The 17,182-nt window shown below is 45.0% G+C and overlaps 1 protein-coding gene across 2 annotated transcripts; it reads left to right on the top strand.

The window, feature by feature from the left end:
- The first annotated feature begins 4,599 nt into the window (after positions 1-4,599).
- Positions 4,600-16,183, top strand: LOC106979690 (glutathione S-transferase theta-1). Of its 2 annotated transcripts, XM_015077608.3 has the most exons (5): positions 4,600-4,800; positions 6,635-6,722; positions 7,313-7,463; positions 15,348-15,524; positions 15,710-16,183. In XM_015077608.3, the coding sequence occupies exons 1-5, from the start codon at positions 4,689-4,691 to the stop codon at positions 15,902-15,904; spliced, it is 723 nt and encodes a 240-aa protein (XP_014933094.2). In that variant the 5' UTR covers positions 4,600-4,688; the 3' UTR covers positions 15,905-16,183. The 2 variants fall into 2 exon arrangements, with proteins under 2 accessions (XP_014933094.2, XP_026899905.1); XM_027044104.2 differs by lacking the exon at positions 6,635-6,722 and having other exon boundaries at positions 4,646-4,800.
- The last annotated feature ends 999 nt before the right edge of the window (positions 16,184-17,182 follow it).

Raw genomic sequence — 17,182 nt, forward strand, 5'->3', positions numbered from 1 at the left:
ATCTCTCACTCTCAAATAAAAAAAATAAATAAATAAAATAAAGTAAATAAAACCCTTTAAAAAGAGAAAAACAAGACAGAAAATCAATGAAACAAAAAAATTGGATTTTTAAAAAAATGTTTATTTTGAGAGAGAGAGAGAGTGCATGTGCAATTGTGCATGTGTACCCATGTGGGAGAGGGACAGAGAGAGAATCCCAATCTCAGCACAGAGCCTGCCTGGGGCTGGGAACTACCAACCTGAGCCCAAATCAAGATGCTTAACTGACTGAGCCATCCAGGTGTCCCCCAAAATTGGATTAAAAATTTTTTTTAATTTATTTTTGAAAGAGAGAGAGAGACAGACAGACAGAGCGTGAGCAAGGAAGGGGCAGAGGGAGATGGAAACACAGAATCTGAAGCAGACTCCAAGCTCTGAGCTGTCGGCACAAAGCCCAATGTGGGGCTCGAACTCACGAACCGTGAGATCATGACGTAAGTCGAAGTCGTCTGCTTAACTGACTGAGCCACCCAGGCACCCCCAAAATTGGATTTTTGAGAAGATCAACAAACTTGACAAATCTTTAGCAGCTATGATGAACAAGAAAAATATAAGACTTGAACTACTCAGATGAGGAATAAAAGTGGGTACATCACTACTCATCTTACACAAGTATAAAGGATTGTAAAGAAAATGCTAGGAACGATTGTATGAGAATAAGTTAGACAACCTGGATGAGATGGGAAAATTCCTAGAACACATTATCCACCAAAATGGACTCAAGAATAGAAAGTCTGAACAAACTTATGGCAAGTAAAGAGATTGAAATAGTAAAAATAATAATAAAAAAAAAACCTTCCTACAAAGAAAAGCCTAGGATCAGAAAGTTTCACGGGTGAATTCTATCAAATGCTTAAGGAATTAACACCAAATGGGGCACTTGGCTGGCTCAGTCAGTGGAGCATACAACTCTTGAACTTGAAGTTGTGAGATCTGGCCCCATGTTGGGTGTAGAGACTGTTTAAAAATAAAATCTTAGGGGCGCCTGGGTGACTCAGTCGGTTAAGCTTCGAACTTGAGATTTCAGCTCAGGTCATGATCTCACGGTTTGTGAGTTCAAGACCCCCACTGGGCTCTGCACTGGCAGTGTGGAGCCTATGTGGGATTTAATCTCTCTCCATCTCTCTGCCCCTCTCCAGTTTGTTCTCTCTCTCTCTCTCTCTCTCTCAGTGTAAATAAAGAAACTTAAAGAAATAAAATAAAATAAAATCGTAACGGCATAAAAAGAATTAACACTAAGCCTTTACAAACTCTTTCAGAAAATAGAAGAGGAGGAAACATTTCCCACTTGATTCCATTGTTATCAGAGAACCAGTTCCAAATTCATAGTTTGTTGCTTGAGGCTTGAAAATCAATATTTGAGAGACAAATGATGGGGGGGGGGGAAGGAAAGTTTGCTTTATTCAGGAAGCTGGAAACCTGAGAAGAGGGTGGATAAATGTCGCTAAGATCATCTTCCTCGTCCAGGTGAAGCCAGAGGGTTTTAATTGGTAAGGCACAGGAAAAGGGAGTGGGGTTACATGGGGGAGATGTAGGTGCCCAGGTGGCTAGTGCTATGTGGACGTGACCCTGAACAGACTTGCTGGCATCACTGGCAGCTATTTTGGGATGGAGTCAATCCTTATCTTTCAGGTAAGTTTGGTCCTTCACTCCTCAAGGCCAGTGGCGTTCAAATCTCAAGGAAATAAGTTCTGCTACAGATCAAGGGATTTAAGTCAGCAGACAAGGAGTGCGTAAGCTTGAAGCAAGTGAACCCTTAAGACTGGGTGGAGTGCTACTACACTATGAAGCCAGGATGACCCCGAGATCCAAACAGGAAAAAGAACATGAGAAAATAAAAAACTATGTCACAATATTCCTTATAAATGTAGGCATTAAAATTCTCAACAAAATACCAGCAAATCATATCCACAGCATATTAAAAGGATTGTATATCATGAGCAGGAATGCAAAGATGATTCAATATATGAGAATCAATCAGGGCACCTGGGTGACTTGGTTAAGCCTCTGACTCTTGATCTCAGCTCAGGTCTTAATCTCAGGGTCTCGAGTTCAAGCCCTGCATTGGGCTTCGTGCTGGGCATGAAGCCTACTTAAAAATAAAACAAAACAAAAAAAATGTGAAAATCAGTCATTATGACACATCATACTAACAAAATAAAGAAAAAAATCACATGATTACCACATGATTATCTTGATAGATGCAGAAAAAAGCATTTGATGAAATCCAACACCCTTTCAGGATCAAATAACCCAACAAATAACGGAAGGGAATTCCCTCAGCCTGATAAAGGGCGTCTATGAAAAACTCACAGCTAATATCATACTTAATGGTGGAGTTCATGAGTTCGAGCCCCGCATCAGGCTCTGTGCTGACAGCTGGGAGCCCGGAGCCTGCTTCAGATTCTGTGTCTCTCTCTGCCCCTCCCTGGCTCGTTCTCTCTCTCTCTCTCTCAAAAATAAATAAAACACAAATAAATAAATAGCCTTTGTCTCTTTTTCTATAGAATCATAAATCCATCAGTCTCTTGTGAGATAGGTTATGTGAGTCAGACCCAAAGTAAAGGATTAATCCTGAATATGGACCAAAGTAGGTTTTGAACCTTCAAGATTGAGGCTGAGCCCTAGACAGGATCCTGCCCAGCTCCTCTGGGGGTGCTGACTGGGGTCAGTGGAAAGTGGGCATTGGGTAACTAACTGTTGCCTCATCTGAGTGTCTAGCTACTTTTTCAAACTTCACCACTGAAATCTGAAGTTCTCATCCTTCCTTAATTTTTTTTTTTTTTTTTTTCCAGTGAGGGGTGCCTGGGTGGCTCAGTCAGTTGAGCGTCTAACTCTTGATTTCGGCTCAGGTCATGATCCCAGGGTCATGGATTGAGCCCCATGTCGCTCCGCGCGGAGTGTGGAGCTTGCTTAAGATTCTCTCTCTCTCTCCCTCTGCTGCTCTCCCCCCACTTGAGTGTGCTCTCTCTAAAAAAAATAAAATGAAATAAAATAAAAAAATTAAAAAAACTTTTTTCTCTGTTAAAGATCATTATTACCAACATTTCCTTTCTTTGCAGAAATCTTCCTTACTATGTAGAAAACCTCGTGTTCCTGCAGGTGCATTTTTCAGTTGGACTTGTTTTAGAAGATGACACAGACACCATCTGACCAGCCAGGTGGCAGGCTCTAGGGGGATTCCTGGGTAGCAAGGAATAGGCCTATGATCAAGACTCAGAGGTGTGTCTAGGGGTGGCAACTTGCAAGGGCCCTGGAGGGCTCTAGCCTCCCCACCATTTTCTCTACCTACCTACCTACCTACCTATCTCTTACTGAGATATAATTGACCTATAGCACTGTGGAAGTTTAAGGTGTGCAACATGGTGATTTGATACATTTATATACTGTGTATATATATGCATATATATATATTACATATTATATATGTACATTTGATACATTTATATATTGCATATATATATGCATATATATATTACATATTATATATGAACTAACACCTCTATTATGTCACCTAATTATTTCTTTTTTGTGGGGAGAACAATTAAGATCTAGTTTCTCAGCAACTTTGAAATTGTAATACAGTTGTTGACTATATTGTTGACAACTAATGTTGTTGACTAATAGTAATTATGTTGTGATAGATCTCCACAACTTATTTCTCTCCTAGTTGCAAGTATGTACCCTTACATATCTTTCCATTTTTCCCACCCGCAGGCCCTGGTAACCACTATTCTACTTAGTTTCCGTGAGTTTGGCTTCTTTTAGATTTTTCACAGAAGTGTGGTGATACCATATTTGTCTTTCTTTCTCTGTCTGACTTACCTCACTCAGCACAATGCCCTCAAGGTTCATTCAGATTGTCACAAATGGCAGGATTTCCTTCTTCCTCGCGGCTGAATAGTATTTCATTGTGTCTGTACTCATGTTCTGTATCCATTCATCCCTCGAATAGTTGTTTCCACATCTTGGCTGTTGTGAATAATGCTGCCATCAACGTGGGCACGCAAATATTTCTTTCATATCCTGTTTCCATTTCATTTGAATATATGTCCAGAAATGGGATTGCTGGATCTCTCCCCATGATTTGAATGAGGGAAGAAACAAATTCAGGGAATGTGAGGCACTGTGCCGGCAGGAGCAGGAAGACCCAAGTACAGGGAGTACCATCTGAGCAGAGTGAGTTACCACAAAATGCTGGACATAAGCCCTGAGGCTGTGCCATTGGCTAGTATCAGGATCTCTGGGGTGTGGGGCTAAGATCTCTGGAGCCGGACCTTCTGGGTCCTTAATCACTCTCTGCCTCCATTTCGACATCTCTAAAATGGGAACGATAGGAAATTCTGACACAAATAGCACGGAAGAACCTTGAAGACACTATGGTAAGTGAAATAAGATAGTCACAAAGGACCCTCCGAGGGATGACCATCGCGCCACCACCTGGCCTGCTGGGCGGTGCGCTGCTCTAACCAACCTATCAGACAGGCCCATGGCCGCGCAGCCATTGGATCAAAGCGCCGGGGTGCCCGGAGCTGCCCAATGGGGAGTGGTGGCCGTGGGGCGTGGCCGCGAGGACTGTGTGTGAGTTCCCCGGCAGCTTGGGGTTTGCAGAGTCCCTCGGGTCACGAGTCGGGTCTTTCCGCCCCGCCATGGGCCTGGAGCTTTACTTGGACCTGCTGTCCCAGCCCTGCCGCGCCATCTACATCTTTGCCAAGAAGAACCGCATTCCTTTCGAGATGCACACAGTGGAGCTGCTCAAAGGTGGGCCGAGGCTCGGGTTTGGGAATCGAGAGATCGGGGAGGAACGGGGAGGCCAAATATTGCTTAAAAGGACCTCCGGAGCCAACTCCCTCTCGGGGCCATCGCCGGAAAAGGTGAGACGCCAGGGAGATCCGAGATTCATCCCCCAAACAGTGCTCCGTCCCACCGAGTAGGCGATGGGGCTCGGCGGAGCCCGAGTAGAGGGGTGGAGAACTTGAAAAAGAGAGACCTCGTGAGCAAAAAGAAAGGGTACACCTGGACATAGGGATAGAGGACCTCCAAAACAGAGATGGGGGCAGGGGGAGGGCTGAGCACAGAGACCGGGGCGGAGCCGAGTCCCTCCTTGGTGGCCCCCAACTGCTGAAATTCTGCAACAACGGTCACTGTCCCAGGGTCTCACTTTCCAGCCCTGCTCTATGCATTGGTCCAGGCTGCACTGGGGGTCCCCCTCTGTCCCTTCCTCCTTCTTCTGCTTTGCCTTCTCCTGCTTTTCCTTGTCCTCTGCCTCTCTTGTTCCTGCTGGGTGGGGGTCCCCCTGGGGGTGTGCTGGGAGCCTGAGGGGAGACTGCCGGGAAGGCTGCTGGGCTTGGTGATCCCTGCACTCTCAACAGGAGGATTTGTTTCTCTGGCAGGCTCCCGAGGCTCCAAGGACACAGTTGGAACTTGGGGGGTAAGAGGGAGGCAGGACCCAGGTATTCCTGGGTGGGCAAGTAGGGTAACTCTCCTTGGCTGAGTCTTTCCCTTCATCGCTTCCCCACGAGTGTGGGGCCCTTGCCTGCTTTTGTGCCTTTGCACTGGCCTGTCCCTCTGCCTGAATCATCATCTTCTCCCCCCTCCAGGGCATTTCCCACTTGTCCTGCCTAGGGGTTACCTCTGCAGAGTATAGGGGAGAAGGCATAGGGACAAGAGAACATCCCAGCCAGGCTGTTAAATAAAGGGTGCAGAGAGCAGTGTGTTTCACTAGGAGAGGAGGGCAGGTGTGTCTGGTGAAGAAGGAGCAGTCTCAGGGAGGGAAGTGGGAGGATGGTGGGTGTGTTTGAGGCTAGAGGGTGAAGGCAATCATATACGGCTTTGAGGAACTTCCACCTGATCCTGGGGTAATAGGGAGCCACTGAAGACTGTTGAGCAGGATGGCAATGAGCTTAAGTGCTGTTCAGAAGTTTCTCTCTGGCTGCATCTGAAGGAGTAGGAACCACCCAGATGCGCTCAAGCAGAGGCCTGTGTCCCCGGGGACACTAGGCTGCACCTTTTGGGGACAAAAATGTGACTGTCCCAGCTCCAGCAGAGCCTAAAGGTAGGTCCAGCCCCTGCGTCCCTAATGGCCAGGACAGGGTGAATAAAGGGACACAGAAGAGCTGGTAGAAGTTCTTTGCAAGTAAACAGATACCAGGAAGAGGCCACTTCTCTGTATTTGGTGACCTTACCTTAGAGTCCACAGGGAAAGGGGCACTGTACGAAGTCAGAGCTCCATTAGGGTGAACAGCCACCCTGCTCTGAAAGCTTGGGGCACCCTGAATATGAACTTATGAGGCTGGGGTTGGTGCAAAGGTGATGGGTGGGGTGCGTACGAAGGCCCAACTGAAGCATCATATCCTGCACCTTGGGCTGTGCACAAAGGGACTTGGCATGGGCTGACTAGGTTCATTTTGCAACATTTGGCAGAGTAGTCTCTTGTTTCTTCCGAAGTGGCCCTCACCAGCCTAGGCCATGCAGGAGAACAGCTGGGGGCTGGAGAAAAGTCATGAATTTGGGGCCTGGGCATAGGAGGGAGTGGGCACAGGCCATGCAGGCCTCAGTGGTAACTCCCTCCCCCAACACGATGGGCTCTCTGCAGGCCAACACCTCAGCGATGCCTTTGCCCAGGTGAACCCCCTGAAGAAGGTGCCTGCCTTGAAAGATGGGGACTTCACCTTGGCTGAGAGGTAACTGCTACCAGACCTCACTGGAACCATCTTGGCCTACCCCTTTATTTTAGAGACAATTCATGCATACTCAGGGGCCCTCTAGGTCCACCCCTGTCACAACACCTTCATAACCCAGGGCAGGAGGAAGCTCCAGAGGCCTTGTCTGTTCTGTTCCATGATCCTGCGGCACCCCCAGTGTTTCCTACAGGATGCTTTAGGGAGAACAGAGACGACAAGAAAGCCTTTTTAAGCAATCAGGCCGTCTGAGGCTAGGCTGGATGCCAGATGATGAGAATGGATGCAGGCTAAGAAGAACTAAGCTTCTTTAAGGCTTAGCTTGGATGGTATCTCCTCCAGGAAGCTCTCTGGTCAGAAACTGTCTCCGAACACTTGGCAGGATATTCTGCTGTGGGCTTTTGCCCGGTGGTAGGATGAGCCTCAGATAGACTCTCAGCTCTTCTGAAACTGTGCCTGGGCAAGTCCCTTCACTATTCTAAGCATGGCTTCCTTGTCTGAAGAATAAGGCAAATGCCTTGGCACATTGTCAGGAAGATTAAAGAAGGGACTCTGTATAAAGCCCCTCGAACAGTGTCCTTCCTCCCCTGCAGTGTGGCCATCCTGCTCTACCTGACCCGCAAGTATAAAGTCGCTGACCATTGGTACCCCCAGGATCTACAGGCCTGTGCCCGTGTGGATGAGTACCTGGCATGGCAGCATACGACCCTGCGGAGAAGCTGTCTCCGGGCCCTGTGGCATAAGGTGAGGCCCTGGGGTGGAGAGGTCAGTCAGGGTATCACCCCAAAGGGGCTAAAGCACCATCGCATTCTTCTTTTCCATTTGGAGAGTCTCTACTGCTCTGACTTTGACTCCACTAATTCTTCTGTTGCCCCCACGATGCTATGAAACCCATGTAATACAGTCTTTATTTGAGATACTTTTTTTTCAGTTCTAGAAATTCCACTAGGTTCTTTTTTAAGTTTCCATTTCTGTGCTGAAATTCACCATCTGTATACCTGCTTAGTCCATATTTTCTTCTAAATTCTTCAGCATATTTATAATCATTACTTAAAAGTCTTGGTCAGCTACTTTTATTTTTATTTTTTTAAAACACTTTTTCTTTTGAATGTTTATTTGTTTTTGAGAGAGAGAGGAGATAGAGCATGAGCAGAGGAGGGACAGAGAGAGAGGGAGACACAGAATCTGAAGCAGGCTCCAGGCTCCGAGCTGTCAGCACAGAGCCCGGCGCGGGGCTCGAACCCATGAACAGTGAGATCATGACTTGAGCCGAAGTCGGACGCTCAACCGACTGAGCCACCCAGGTGCCCCAATTTGTCAGTTAATTTTAATACTTTGGTCCCCTGTGGACCTATTTCTATTGGCCGTTTTTTATCCTCCTGATTATGGGTCACATTTTCTTCTTTTTTTTGCATGTCTCATAATTTAATATTGTGTGCTACATATTATGTTTGAAAGGAGGTAGAGGGACGCCTGGGTGGCTCAATTGGTTGAGCATCTGACTCTTGATTTCAGCTCATGTCACGATCCCTGGGTTGTGGGATTGAGCCCCACATTTGGCTCCATGCTGAGCATGAAGCCTGCTTAAGATTCTCTCTCTCTGCCTCTCTCCTCTGTGCTCTCTCTCTCAAAGATAAATCAATCAATCAATCAATCAATCAATACAAACTTTACAAAAATAAATAAAAGAAGTCAGAGATAGAAGTACATACTAAATGCCTCTAGAAAGAGTTTGTATTTTCCTCCATCAGGCAGCCATGGTATGAGGTTAATTTCTTCCAGCTAATCAGGAGGTGGGCTAGGTTGTAGCTTTAGTTAGTTTCAGTTCATCTCTGGTTTCAGATGTCTTTTTTTTTTTTTAAGTTTATTTATTTATTTTGAGGTGAGGAGAGGCAGAGAAAGGGAAAGATAGAATATCCCAAGTAGGCTCTGCACTGTCAGCACGGAGCCCAATGTGGGGCTCGAACTCATGAATTGTGCAATCATGAGCTGAGCTGAAATCAACTGTTGGACATTTAACCGACTGAGCTACACAGGTGCCCTGTTGTTGTTCACAACACCATTATTCACAGTAGCTAGATGGTGGGAGAAACGCCAGTGTCCATGGATGGATGAATGGATAAACAAAGTGCTATGTACATGCCAAGGAATATTATTCGGCCATAAAAAGGAAGGAAATAATGCAATATGTTATCATATGGATAAACCTTAAAAACATTATGCTAAGTGAAATAAGCCAGACAGAAAAAGACAAATACTCTATGATTCCACTTTTATATATTTATTTTTTAAGGTTAAAAACTTTTTGTTAAGTTTATGTATTTATTTTCAGAGAGACAGAGATAGCATGAGTGGGGGGGAGAGGGGGCTGGGACAGAGAAAGAGAGGGAGAGAGAGAGAGAGAGAGAGAGAGAGAGAGAGAGAGAGAGAGAATCCTAAGCAGGCTCTGCGCTGTCAGCACAGAGCTGGAAGTGGGGCTCGAACCCATGGAATCATGAGATCATGACCTGAGCCGAAACAGAGAGTCGGACGCTTAACCGACTGAGCCACCCAGGCGCCCCTATTTTTTAAGATTTTAAATTTATTTTTAAGTAATGTCTATACCCACTATGGGGCTTGAACTCACAACCCTGAGATCAAGAGTTTCATGCCCCATGGACTAAGCCAGCCAGGTGCCCCTTGTTTTATCTTTTTAAAGATTTTTTATCACTTTTTTTTGAGGTTTATTTTTCTTAGTAATCTCTATATCCAACGTGAGGCTGGAACTTATGATCCCAAGATTAAGAGTCGCATACTCCTCTGACTGAGCCAGCCAGGCGCCCCTGTATGATTCCACTTATGTGGGATCTCTAGACTATTTCAGTTCATAAAGATGAGAAAGTAGAAAGATGGCTACCAGGGGACGGGGTTTGAGGCAGGGGGAGGAGGGAAAGGGAAGTTGTTTAATGGGCACAGAGTTTCAGTTTGGGATGATGAATGAGTTTGGAGATGGATGCTACTGGACCCCTGAGTCCAGTTCTTGAATCTCAATGTCACAAAAATAAACACTGAGAAAGAAAGCAGGCGGAGTTTATTAGAGATAGCTTGTACACAAGGGAGCCAACAAGAAAGAGGAATGTTGCCACGACCCCCCCTGCCCCCCGCCCGACATGTACAGCTTATAAAGGCACTTTTCCAAAGGGTGAGGGGCTGGGAGCAGGGAAACATCTTTCAGTCCCACGGTCATTATCTTGTGATGGTCACTTTTTAGTGGACAATCACAGGATGCCTCTCTTCATGGTCAACATTCTTTAGGGCTCTTGGTAAATAGAAATACTCCTGCAAGCAACATTTAAATTGTTACTTCTAATTTTGCCCGGGTAACCATTACTCCCTGATAGTTGTTATCTCTCATTCGTTCTCTTTCCCAGAAGGAGATATTTGTCTCTAATCATATGGAAACTTTTTTTTTAAAGTTTATTTATTTATTTTTTGAGAGAGAGAGATGGACAGTGAGTGCAAGGAGGGGAGGGGCAGAGAGAGGGAGACAGAGAATCCCAGGCAGGCTCTGTGCTGTCAGCGCAGAGCCCAACTTGCTTGAACCTTTTGAGATTGCGAGAGGGCGGGGGGTGGGGGGAGAGAATCTTAAGCAGGCTCCATGCTCAGTGAGGAGCCCGACATGGAGCTCAATCCCATGACCCTGGGATTGTGACCTGAGTCGAAATCAAGAGTCAGATGCTCAAGCTGACTGAGTCGTCCAGGCACCCTTGGCTTTTTTTCTTTTATTTTTTGTTCTTTCTTTTATTTTCCATTTTAAACAGTTCTATAATTCTTTGATGGCTTTAAAGAAAAATAAGATTATTTTCTTTCCACCATTATTATGATGGGAGCTATGGTTTTTGTGACTTTGGTATCCAATAAGAAATGGGATTCCTCATTTTTAAAGTGTATGGGTCATTGGGGAGCCAGGATGGCTCAGTTGGTTGAGCATCCAACTTCGGCTGAGGTCACGATCTCACGGTTCATGAGTTCCAGCCCTGTATCAGGCTCTCTGCTGTCAGCATGGAGCCCACTTTGGATCCTCTGTCCCCCTCTGTGCTCCTCCTCCACACACACACACACACACACACACACACACACACACACACACACTCACACTCTGTCTGTCTCTCTCTCTGAAATAAACATTAAAAAAAAACATTTAAAGTGTATGGGTCATTGGCTTTATTGTTCTATCTCCTGTCATTTCATATGTAACACAGAAACAGAAAACAAAAGCCAAAAAACTTCTTGGTTGCCCTCATGCCTTCCTGAGAAGCCACCCTGCTCTGGGATCTGGTGGGAGTCCTTCCAGTTCACGATTTTATACATTATTACATTTATGTGTACTCATAAACAAAATAAAGTTTTGCTTTGAGTGTTTAAAGTTTTATGTAAGTGCTCCCCATATCATTCTGCAATGTGCATTTTTCTATATTGCCATGGGTGGATCTAATTTATCCATTTTTAACCTACTCTGTAGTAATTCATTATATAAATACATCAGAATGTATTTATTACCCGATTATGGTCTTTTATATTTAATGAGGAACAGGGGCACTGACTGGCTCAGTGCATGTGACTCTTGATCTCGCCCCATGTTGGGTGAAGAGATTACTTTAAAAAAATAATAAAATCTTTTTAAAAATTAATTATTTATTTTAATTTTATTTTTTATTTTTAAAAATTTACATCCAAATTAGTTAGCATATAGTGCAACAATGATTTCAGGAGTGGATTCCTTAGTGCTCCTTACCCATTTAGCCCGTCCCCCCCCACAACCCCTCCAGTAACCTCAGTTTATTCTCCATATTTATGTCTCTTCTGTTTTATCCCCCTCTCTGTTTTTATATTATTTTTGTTGGCCTTCCCTTATGTTCATCTGTTTTGTCTCTTAAAGTCCTCTTGTGAGTGAAATCATATGATTTTTGTCTTTCTGTGACTGACTAATTTCACTTAGCATAATACCCTCCAGTTCCATCCACGTAGTTGCAAATGGCAAGATTTCATTCTTTTTGATTGCCGAGTAATACTCCATTGCATATATATACATTCTTTATCCATTCATCCATTGTTGAACATTTGGGCGCTTTCCATACTTTGGCTATTGTTGATAGTGCTGCTATAAACACGGGGGTGCACGTGTCCCTTTGAAACAGCACACCTGTATCCCTTCGATCAATGCCTAGTAGTGCAATTGCTGGGTCATAGGGTAGTTCTATTTTTAGTTTTTTGAGGAACCTCCATACTGTTTTCCAGAGTGGCTGCACCAACTTGCATTCCCACCAACAATGCAAAAGAGATTCTCTTTCTCCGCATCCTCGCCAACATCTGTTGTTGCCTGAGTTGTTAATGTTAGCCATTCTGACAGGTGTGAGGTGGTATCTCATTGTGGTTTTGATTTGTATTTCCTTGATGATGAGTGATGTTGAGCATTTTTTCATGTGTCGGTTGGCCATCTGGATGTCTTCTTTGGAGAAGTGTCTATTCATGTCTTTTGCCCATTTCTTCACTGGATTATTTGTTTTTTTGGGTGTTGAGTTTGATAAGTTCTTTATAGATTTTGGATACTGACCCTTTATCTGATATGTCGTTTGCAAATATCTTCTCCCATTCTGTCGGTTGCCTTTTAGTTTTGCTGATTGTTTCCTTTGCTGTGCAGAAGCTTTTTATTTTGATGAGGTCCCAATAGTTCATTTTTGCTTTTGTTTCCCTTGCCTCTGGAGATGTGTTGAGTAAGAAGTTGCTGCGGCCAAGATCAAAGAGGTTTTTGCCTGCTTTCTCCTCAAGGATATTGATGGCTTCCTGTCTTACGTTGAGGTCTTTGATCCATTTTGAGTTTACTTTTGTGTATGGTGTAAGAAAGTGGTCCAGGTTCATTCTTCTGCATGTCGCCGTCCCGTTTTCCCAGCGTCACTTGCTGAAGAGACTGTCTTTATTCCATTGGATATTCTTTCCTGCTTTGTCGAAGATTAGTTGGCCATATATTTGTGGATCCATTTCTGGGTTCTCTATTCTATTCCATTGATCAGAGTGTCTGTTCTTGTGCTGGTATCATACTATCTTGATGATTACAGCTTTGTAGTATAGCTTGAAGTCTGGGATTGTGATGCCTCTTGCTTTGGTTTTCTTTTTCAAGATTGCATTGGCTATTCAGAGTCTTTTCTGGTTCCATACAAATTTTAGGATTATTTGTTCTAGCTCTATGAAGAATGTTGGTGTTATTTTGATAGGGATTGCATTGAATATGTAGATTGCTTTGGGTAGTATCGACATTTTAGCAATATTTGTTCTTCCTATCCAGGAGCATGGAATCTTTTTCCATTTTTTGTGTGTCTTCTTCAATTTCTTTCAAAGCTTTCTATAGTTCTCAGCGTATAGATTTTTCATCTCTTTGGTTAGATTTATTCCTAGGTATTTTATGGTTTTTGTGCAACTGTAAATGGGATTGATTCCTTGATTTCTCTTTCTGTCACTTCATTGTTGGTGTATAGGAATGCAACCGATTTCTGTGCATTGATTTTATATCCTGCAACTTTGCTGAATTCATGAATCAATTCTAGCAGTTTTTGGTTGGAATCTTTTGGGTTTTCCATATAGAGTATCATGTCATCTGTGAAGAGTGAAAGTTTGACCTCCTCCTGGCCGATTTGGATGCCTTTTATTTCTTTTGTTGTCTGATTGCAGAGGCTAAGACTCCAATACTATGTTGAATAACAGTGGTGAGAGTGGACATCTCTGTCTTGTTCCTGACCTAAGGGGGAAAGCTCTCAGTTTTTCCCCATTGAGGATGATATTAGCATTGGGTTGTTCATGTATGGCTTTTATGATCTCGAGGTATGCTCCTTCTACCCCTACTTTCTTGAGGGTTTTTACCAAGAAAGGATGCTGTATTTTGTCCAATGCTTTCTCTGCATCTATTGAGAGGATCATATGGTTCTTGTCCTTTCTTTTATTGATGTGATGAATCACATTAATTGTTTTGCGGATATTGAACTAGCCCTGCATCCCAGGTATAAATCCTACTTGGTCGTGGTGAATAATTTTTTTAATGTTTTATTGTTGGAGCTGGTTGGCTAATATCTTGTTGAGTATTCTTGCATCCATGTTCATCAGGGAAATTGGTCTATAGTTCTCAAAAAAATAATAAAATCTTAAAAAAAATAATAAAGGGGAACAAAACCACTTTTTAAAACCCTAAGAATTTTGAATCTACCAAATTGGAACAGAAGGGAAATGTAGAGAGTCCACAACCTCTTGCAAGGGTGAGGCGGATAATAAATAGAAGGAAGAGGCCTAGGTGGGGTTCTGCAGACTGAGAGCCCATGAACATCAGCCTTAGATACTGAGCAGGGATACCCCATGGCCAGCACCCTTTACATTCAAAAGAAGCTGGAGGGGCACCTCGGTGGCTCAGTCAGTTAAGTTTAAGTGCCTGACTTCGGCTCGGGTCATGATCTCATCGCTCGTGGGTTCGAGCCCCACATCGGGCTCTGTGCTGACAGAGCCTGGAGCCTGCTGCAGATTTTGTGTCCCTCTTTTGCTCTGCCCCTCCCCTGCTCATTATCTGTCTCTCTCTCTCAAGAATGAATAAACATTAAAAAATATTTAATTAAAAAGAAACTGGAAGTCTGGACTCTCATATGAAATGTCCCCATGTTAAATGTCAGCAACTGATCCATATTTTTAAAAATTCTGTAGCCAGACCAATGTTATCAGCTCAGAACTGGCCTCCAGGGCACCAGTGGGCGATCGTTGATTCTGTCTACCTTGTACGGGAGAGGAAACTGAAGCCCAAAGCCAGGGCTCGTGTACAATCCTAGTCCTGTGTATCTGTTTACCTGTATCTCAGGCTCTCCCAAACGACCTTACCAAACAAAGCATGAAGCCTCCCTCTCACGATCCCCATCTATGTATCTCCCAGACAGCTCTGCCAACCTTGAGGCTGTTGATGGCTTCCCCCTAAAACACCTTCCTCCCGGAATCCTGGACACCACTCTTTCTTGGCCCTCCTCCTTAGTCCCTCAGAAAATGTTGGTTCTACTCTTGACTTAGTCTTTTCTTGGCTGTGCCTTTCAGGCAAGTGACGGTGCCTCTCTGGGCCCCACTTTTCCATTTACAAGAGGAGTCATGGCACTATTATTATTCCTATATTATAGACGGGGAAATTGAAGTTCAGAGTGTTTGAGGATTTTGTTTTGGGTCCACACACTCTATAAGTGGCAGAGTGGAAATCTTATTAGCTTATCTTCCTAATTACTTATACAGTAAGAGGTACTGGCTTTATATTCAGGGGGAAAGATGTTATAAAATAGATTGTTTCCAAGCCTAATACCTACTTCCAAAGTATAAAACTCATTGTTCAGGTCCCCTTTGAGTCCTTCTGTCGGATGCTCCTGAGGTTCAGCCATCAGAGATCACAGAAGAAGGAATATTTCTGGGAAAGATGGTCCTCTGGGAGTTTCCCTGCAGGCCTACCCAGGCTATAGAAGAGAGGTGCATGCAGCCAGAAAGCAGCTCAAACTGGGGTGGGGAGGCACACATGCCTTCCTGCCCCTGAGGCTGGCTGGGCTGGCCCCTAACCCTTTGCTTTGCTTCCCCACCTACCAGGTGATGTTCCCTGTTTTCCTGGGTGAGCCAGTATCTCCTGAGATGCTGGCGACCACCCTTGCTGAGTTGGATGTGACCCTGCAGTTGCTTGAGGACAAGTTCCTTCAGAACAAGGCCTTTCTCATTGGGCCCCATGTCTCCCTGGCTGACCTGGTAGCCATCACAGAGCTGATGCATGTGAGTTGTATGGATAGGGTGGGCCTGCTAGGCGGGGAGGGCCCTGGGGAGTTGCTGAAGTCTTGCCACCGGCTGTGCTTATCTATGGAAACCTCTTCTGGAGCTATGTGGCCCCCAAACCGGGCAGATGCTGCCATTCTTGACCTTGCCAACCCACCCCCATCCCGTTCTCTTTCTCCCTACAGCCTGTGGGTGCTGGCTGCCAAGTCTTTGAAGGTAGACCCAAGCTGGCTGCATGGTACCGGCGTGTGGAGGCAGCAGTGGGAGAGGATCTCTTCCGGGAGGCCCATGAGGTCATCCTGAAGGCCAAGGACTCTCCACCTGCAGACCCCACCATAAAGCAGAAGCTGATGCCTGCGGTGCTGGCCATGATCCGGTGAGCCAGGAAGCCTTGTACCTGCTCTGCCCAGGATAGTTCGCAAAGCATCTTCATTTCCAATCTCCCATGGGAGGTTGGCTCAGAGGGCAGGAGTGACTTGCCTGAGTCCCACTGCCCCTCTGCTCCCCAGGTTAGATCCCTACACCCACACCATCTTCCACAGCGGCCTGAAAGCCACAATGAGAATGGAACACCCACATCTTATCTCCTTTAATCACTGCATTTCATTTTCAGTTTAGGAAATAAACCTGGGCTCAGCCTGAGCCTGTGCTTCTAATAATGTGTGATTTATTTGACCTTCTGTCCTGGCCCTCGTCTTCTTCTCTATCCCAAAGACAACCCCCTTTCCTAAGCCCTATGGGTCAGCTTCTCCATGATGGTTTCCAGGAGTGAAATGAACAAATGCCCTCTAATCTTCTAGTTCTTGGAGAAAGTGATTTGTCAGACAGCACAGAGGGCAGCAGGCATCCCATATGTGGTGGCTGTAGGCATGGTGATCAATCAGTTGGCTGGGCCAACCTCCCAGGATATGGCCCTTTGGCACCAAGTGCTGTAGCTCATGTGTCCTGACTGTGTTCTGCAGGATTGGTCAGGAGGGGAAAATCCAAATAGCAGCTCTTCTGGTCAGGAAATCAATTATGCAGGCCTTAAAGGCCATGCCTATGATTTGTAAACCATAAACAGGCATAGTGTGCTGAGAATGCATTTTATTTATTTATTTATTTATTTATTTATTTATTTATTTATTCATTTACTTAGTTACTTATATTTTATTTTAAGTAGGCTCCACACCCAGTGTGGGGCCTCAACTCACAACCCTGAGATTAAGGGTCACATGCTTTACCGACTGAGCCAGGCAGTCACCCTACTAGATTGCATTTTAAAATAATATTCTGGCTGGATGCGGGGGGTTGGACTGGAGGATGGCCAGAGAGGAAGCAGGGAGATTGGATATTATAGTAATCCTGCCAAAGGCGATTTGTGCAAGAGGGCAGGGCAATGAAGGGACTGGAGAACATGGCCCCTTCCAGTTTGGAGAGGGCTCCAGCACTAGGCTGTGAAGGCACTCTCCTGGGGAAATAGGTTTTACATAAATGGGGAACTTAGGGGATCAGGGAGGCCAAACTATTCTTAAATAACATCCTCTTGTCAAGGGGCTTTTTCTGAGTCTTGGCTTTGGGGGCAGGATTTTCTTACTCCAAGAGCCTCTCTTAGGGAATGGGGGTCCATAGCCACAGACCTCAGGAGCCCCCACGGTGTCAGTTGGAGGGACTTGGCC

The sequence above is a fragment of the Acinonyx jubatus genome, chromosome D3 (assembly GCF_027475565.1).
Source record: "Acinonyx jubatus isolate Ajub_Pintada_27869175 chromosome D3, VMU_Ajub_asm_v1.0, whole genome shotgun sequence".
Classification (NCBI taxonomy): domain Eukaryota; kingdom Metazoa; phylum Chordata; class Mammalia; order Carnivora; family Felidae; genus Acinonyx; species Acinonyx jubatus.

Coding starts and splice junctions, on each gene's coding strand:
- LOC106979690 (XM_015077608.3), top strand. CDS start 4,689: ATGGGCCTGGAGCTTTACTTGGACCTGCTGTCCCAGCCCTGCCGCGCC. Junction 4,801..6,634: donor CACAGTGGAGCTGCTCAAAG/GTGGGCCGAGGC, acceptor GGCTCTCTGCAG/GCCAACACCTCAGCGATGCC. Junction 6,723..7,312: donor GACTTCACCTTGGCTGAGAG/GTAACTGCTACC, acceptor CCTCCCCTGCAG/TGTGGCCATCCTGCTCTACC.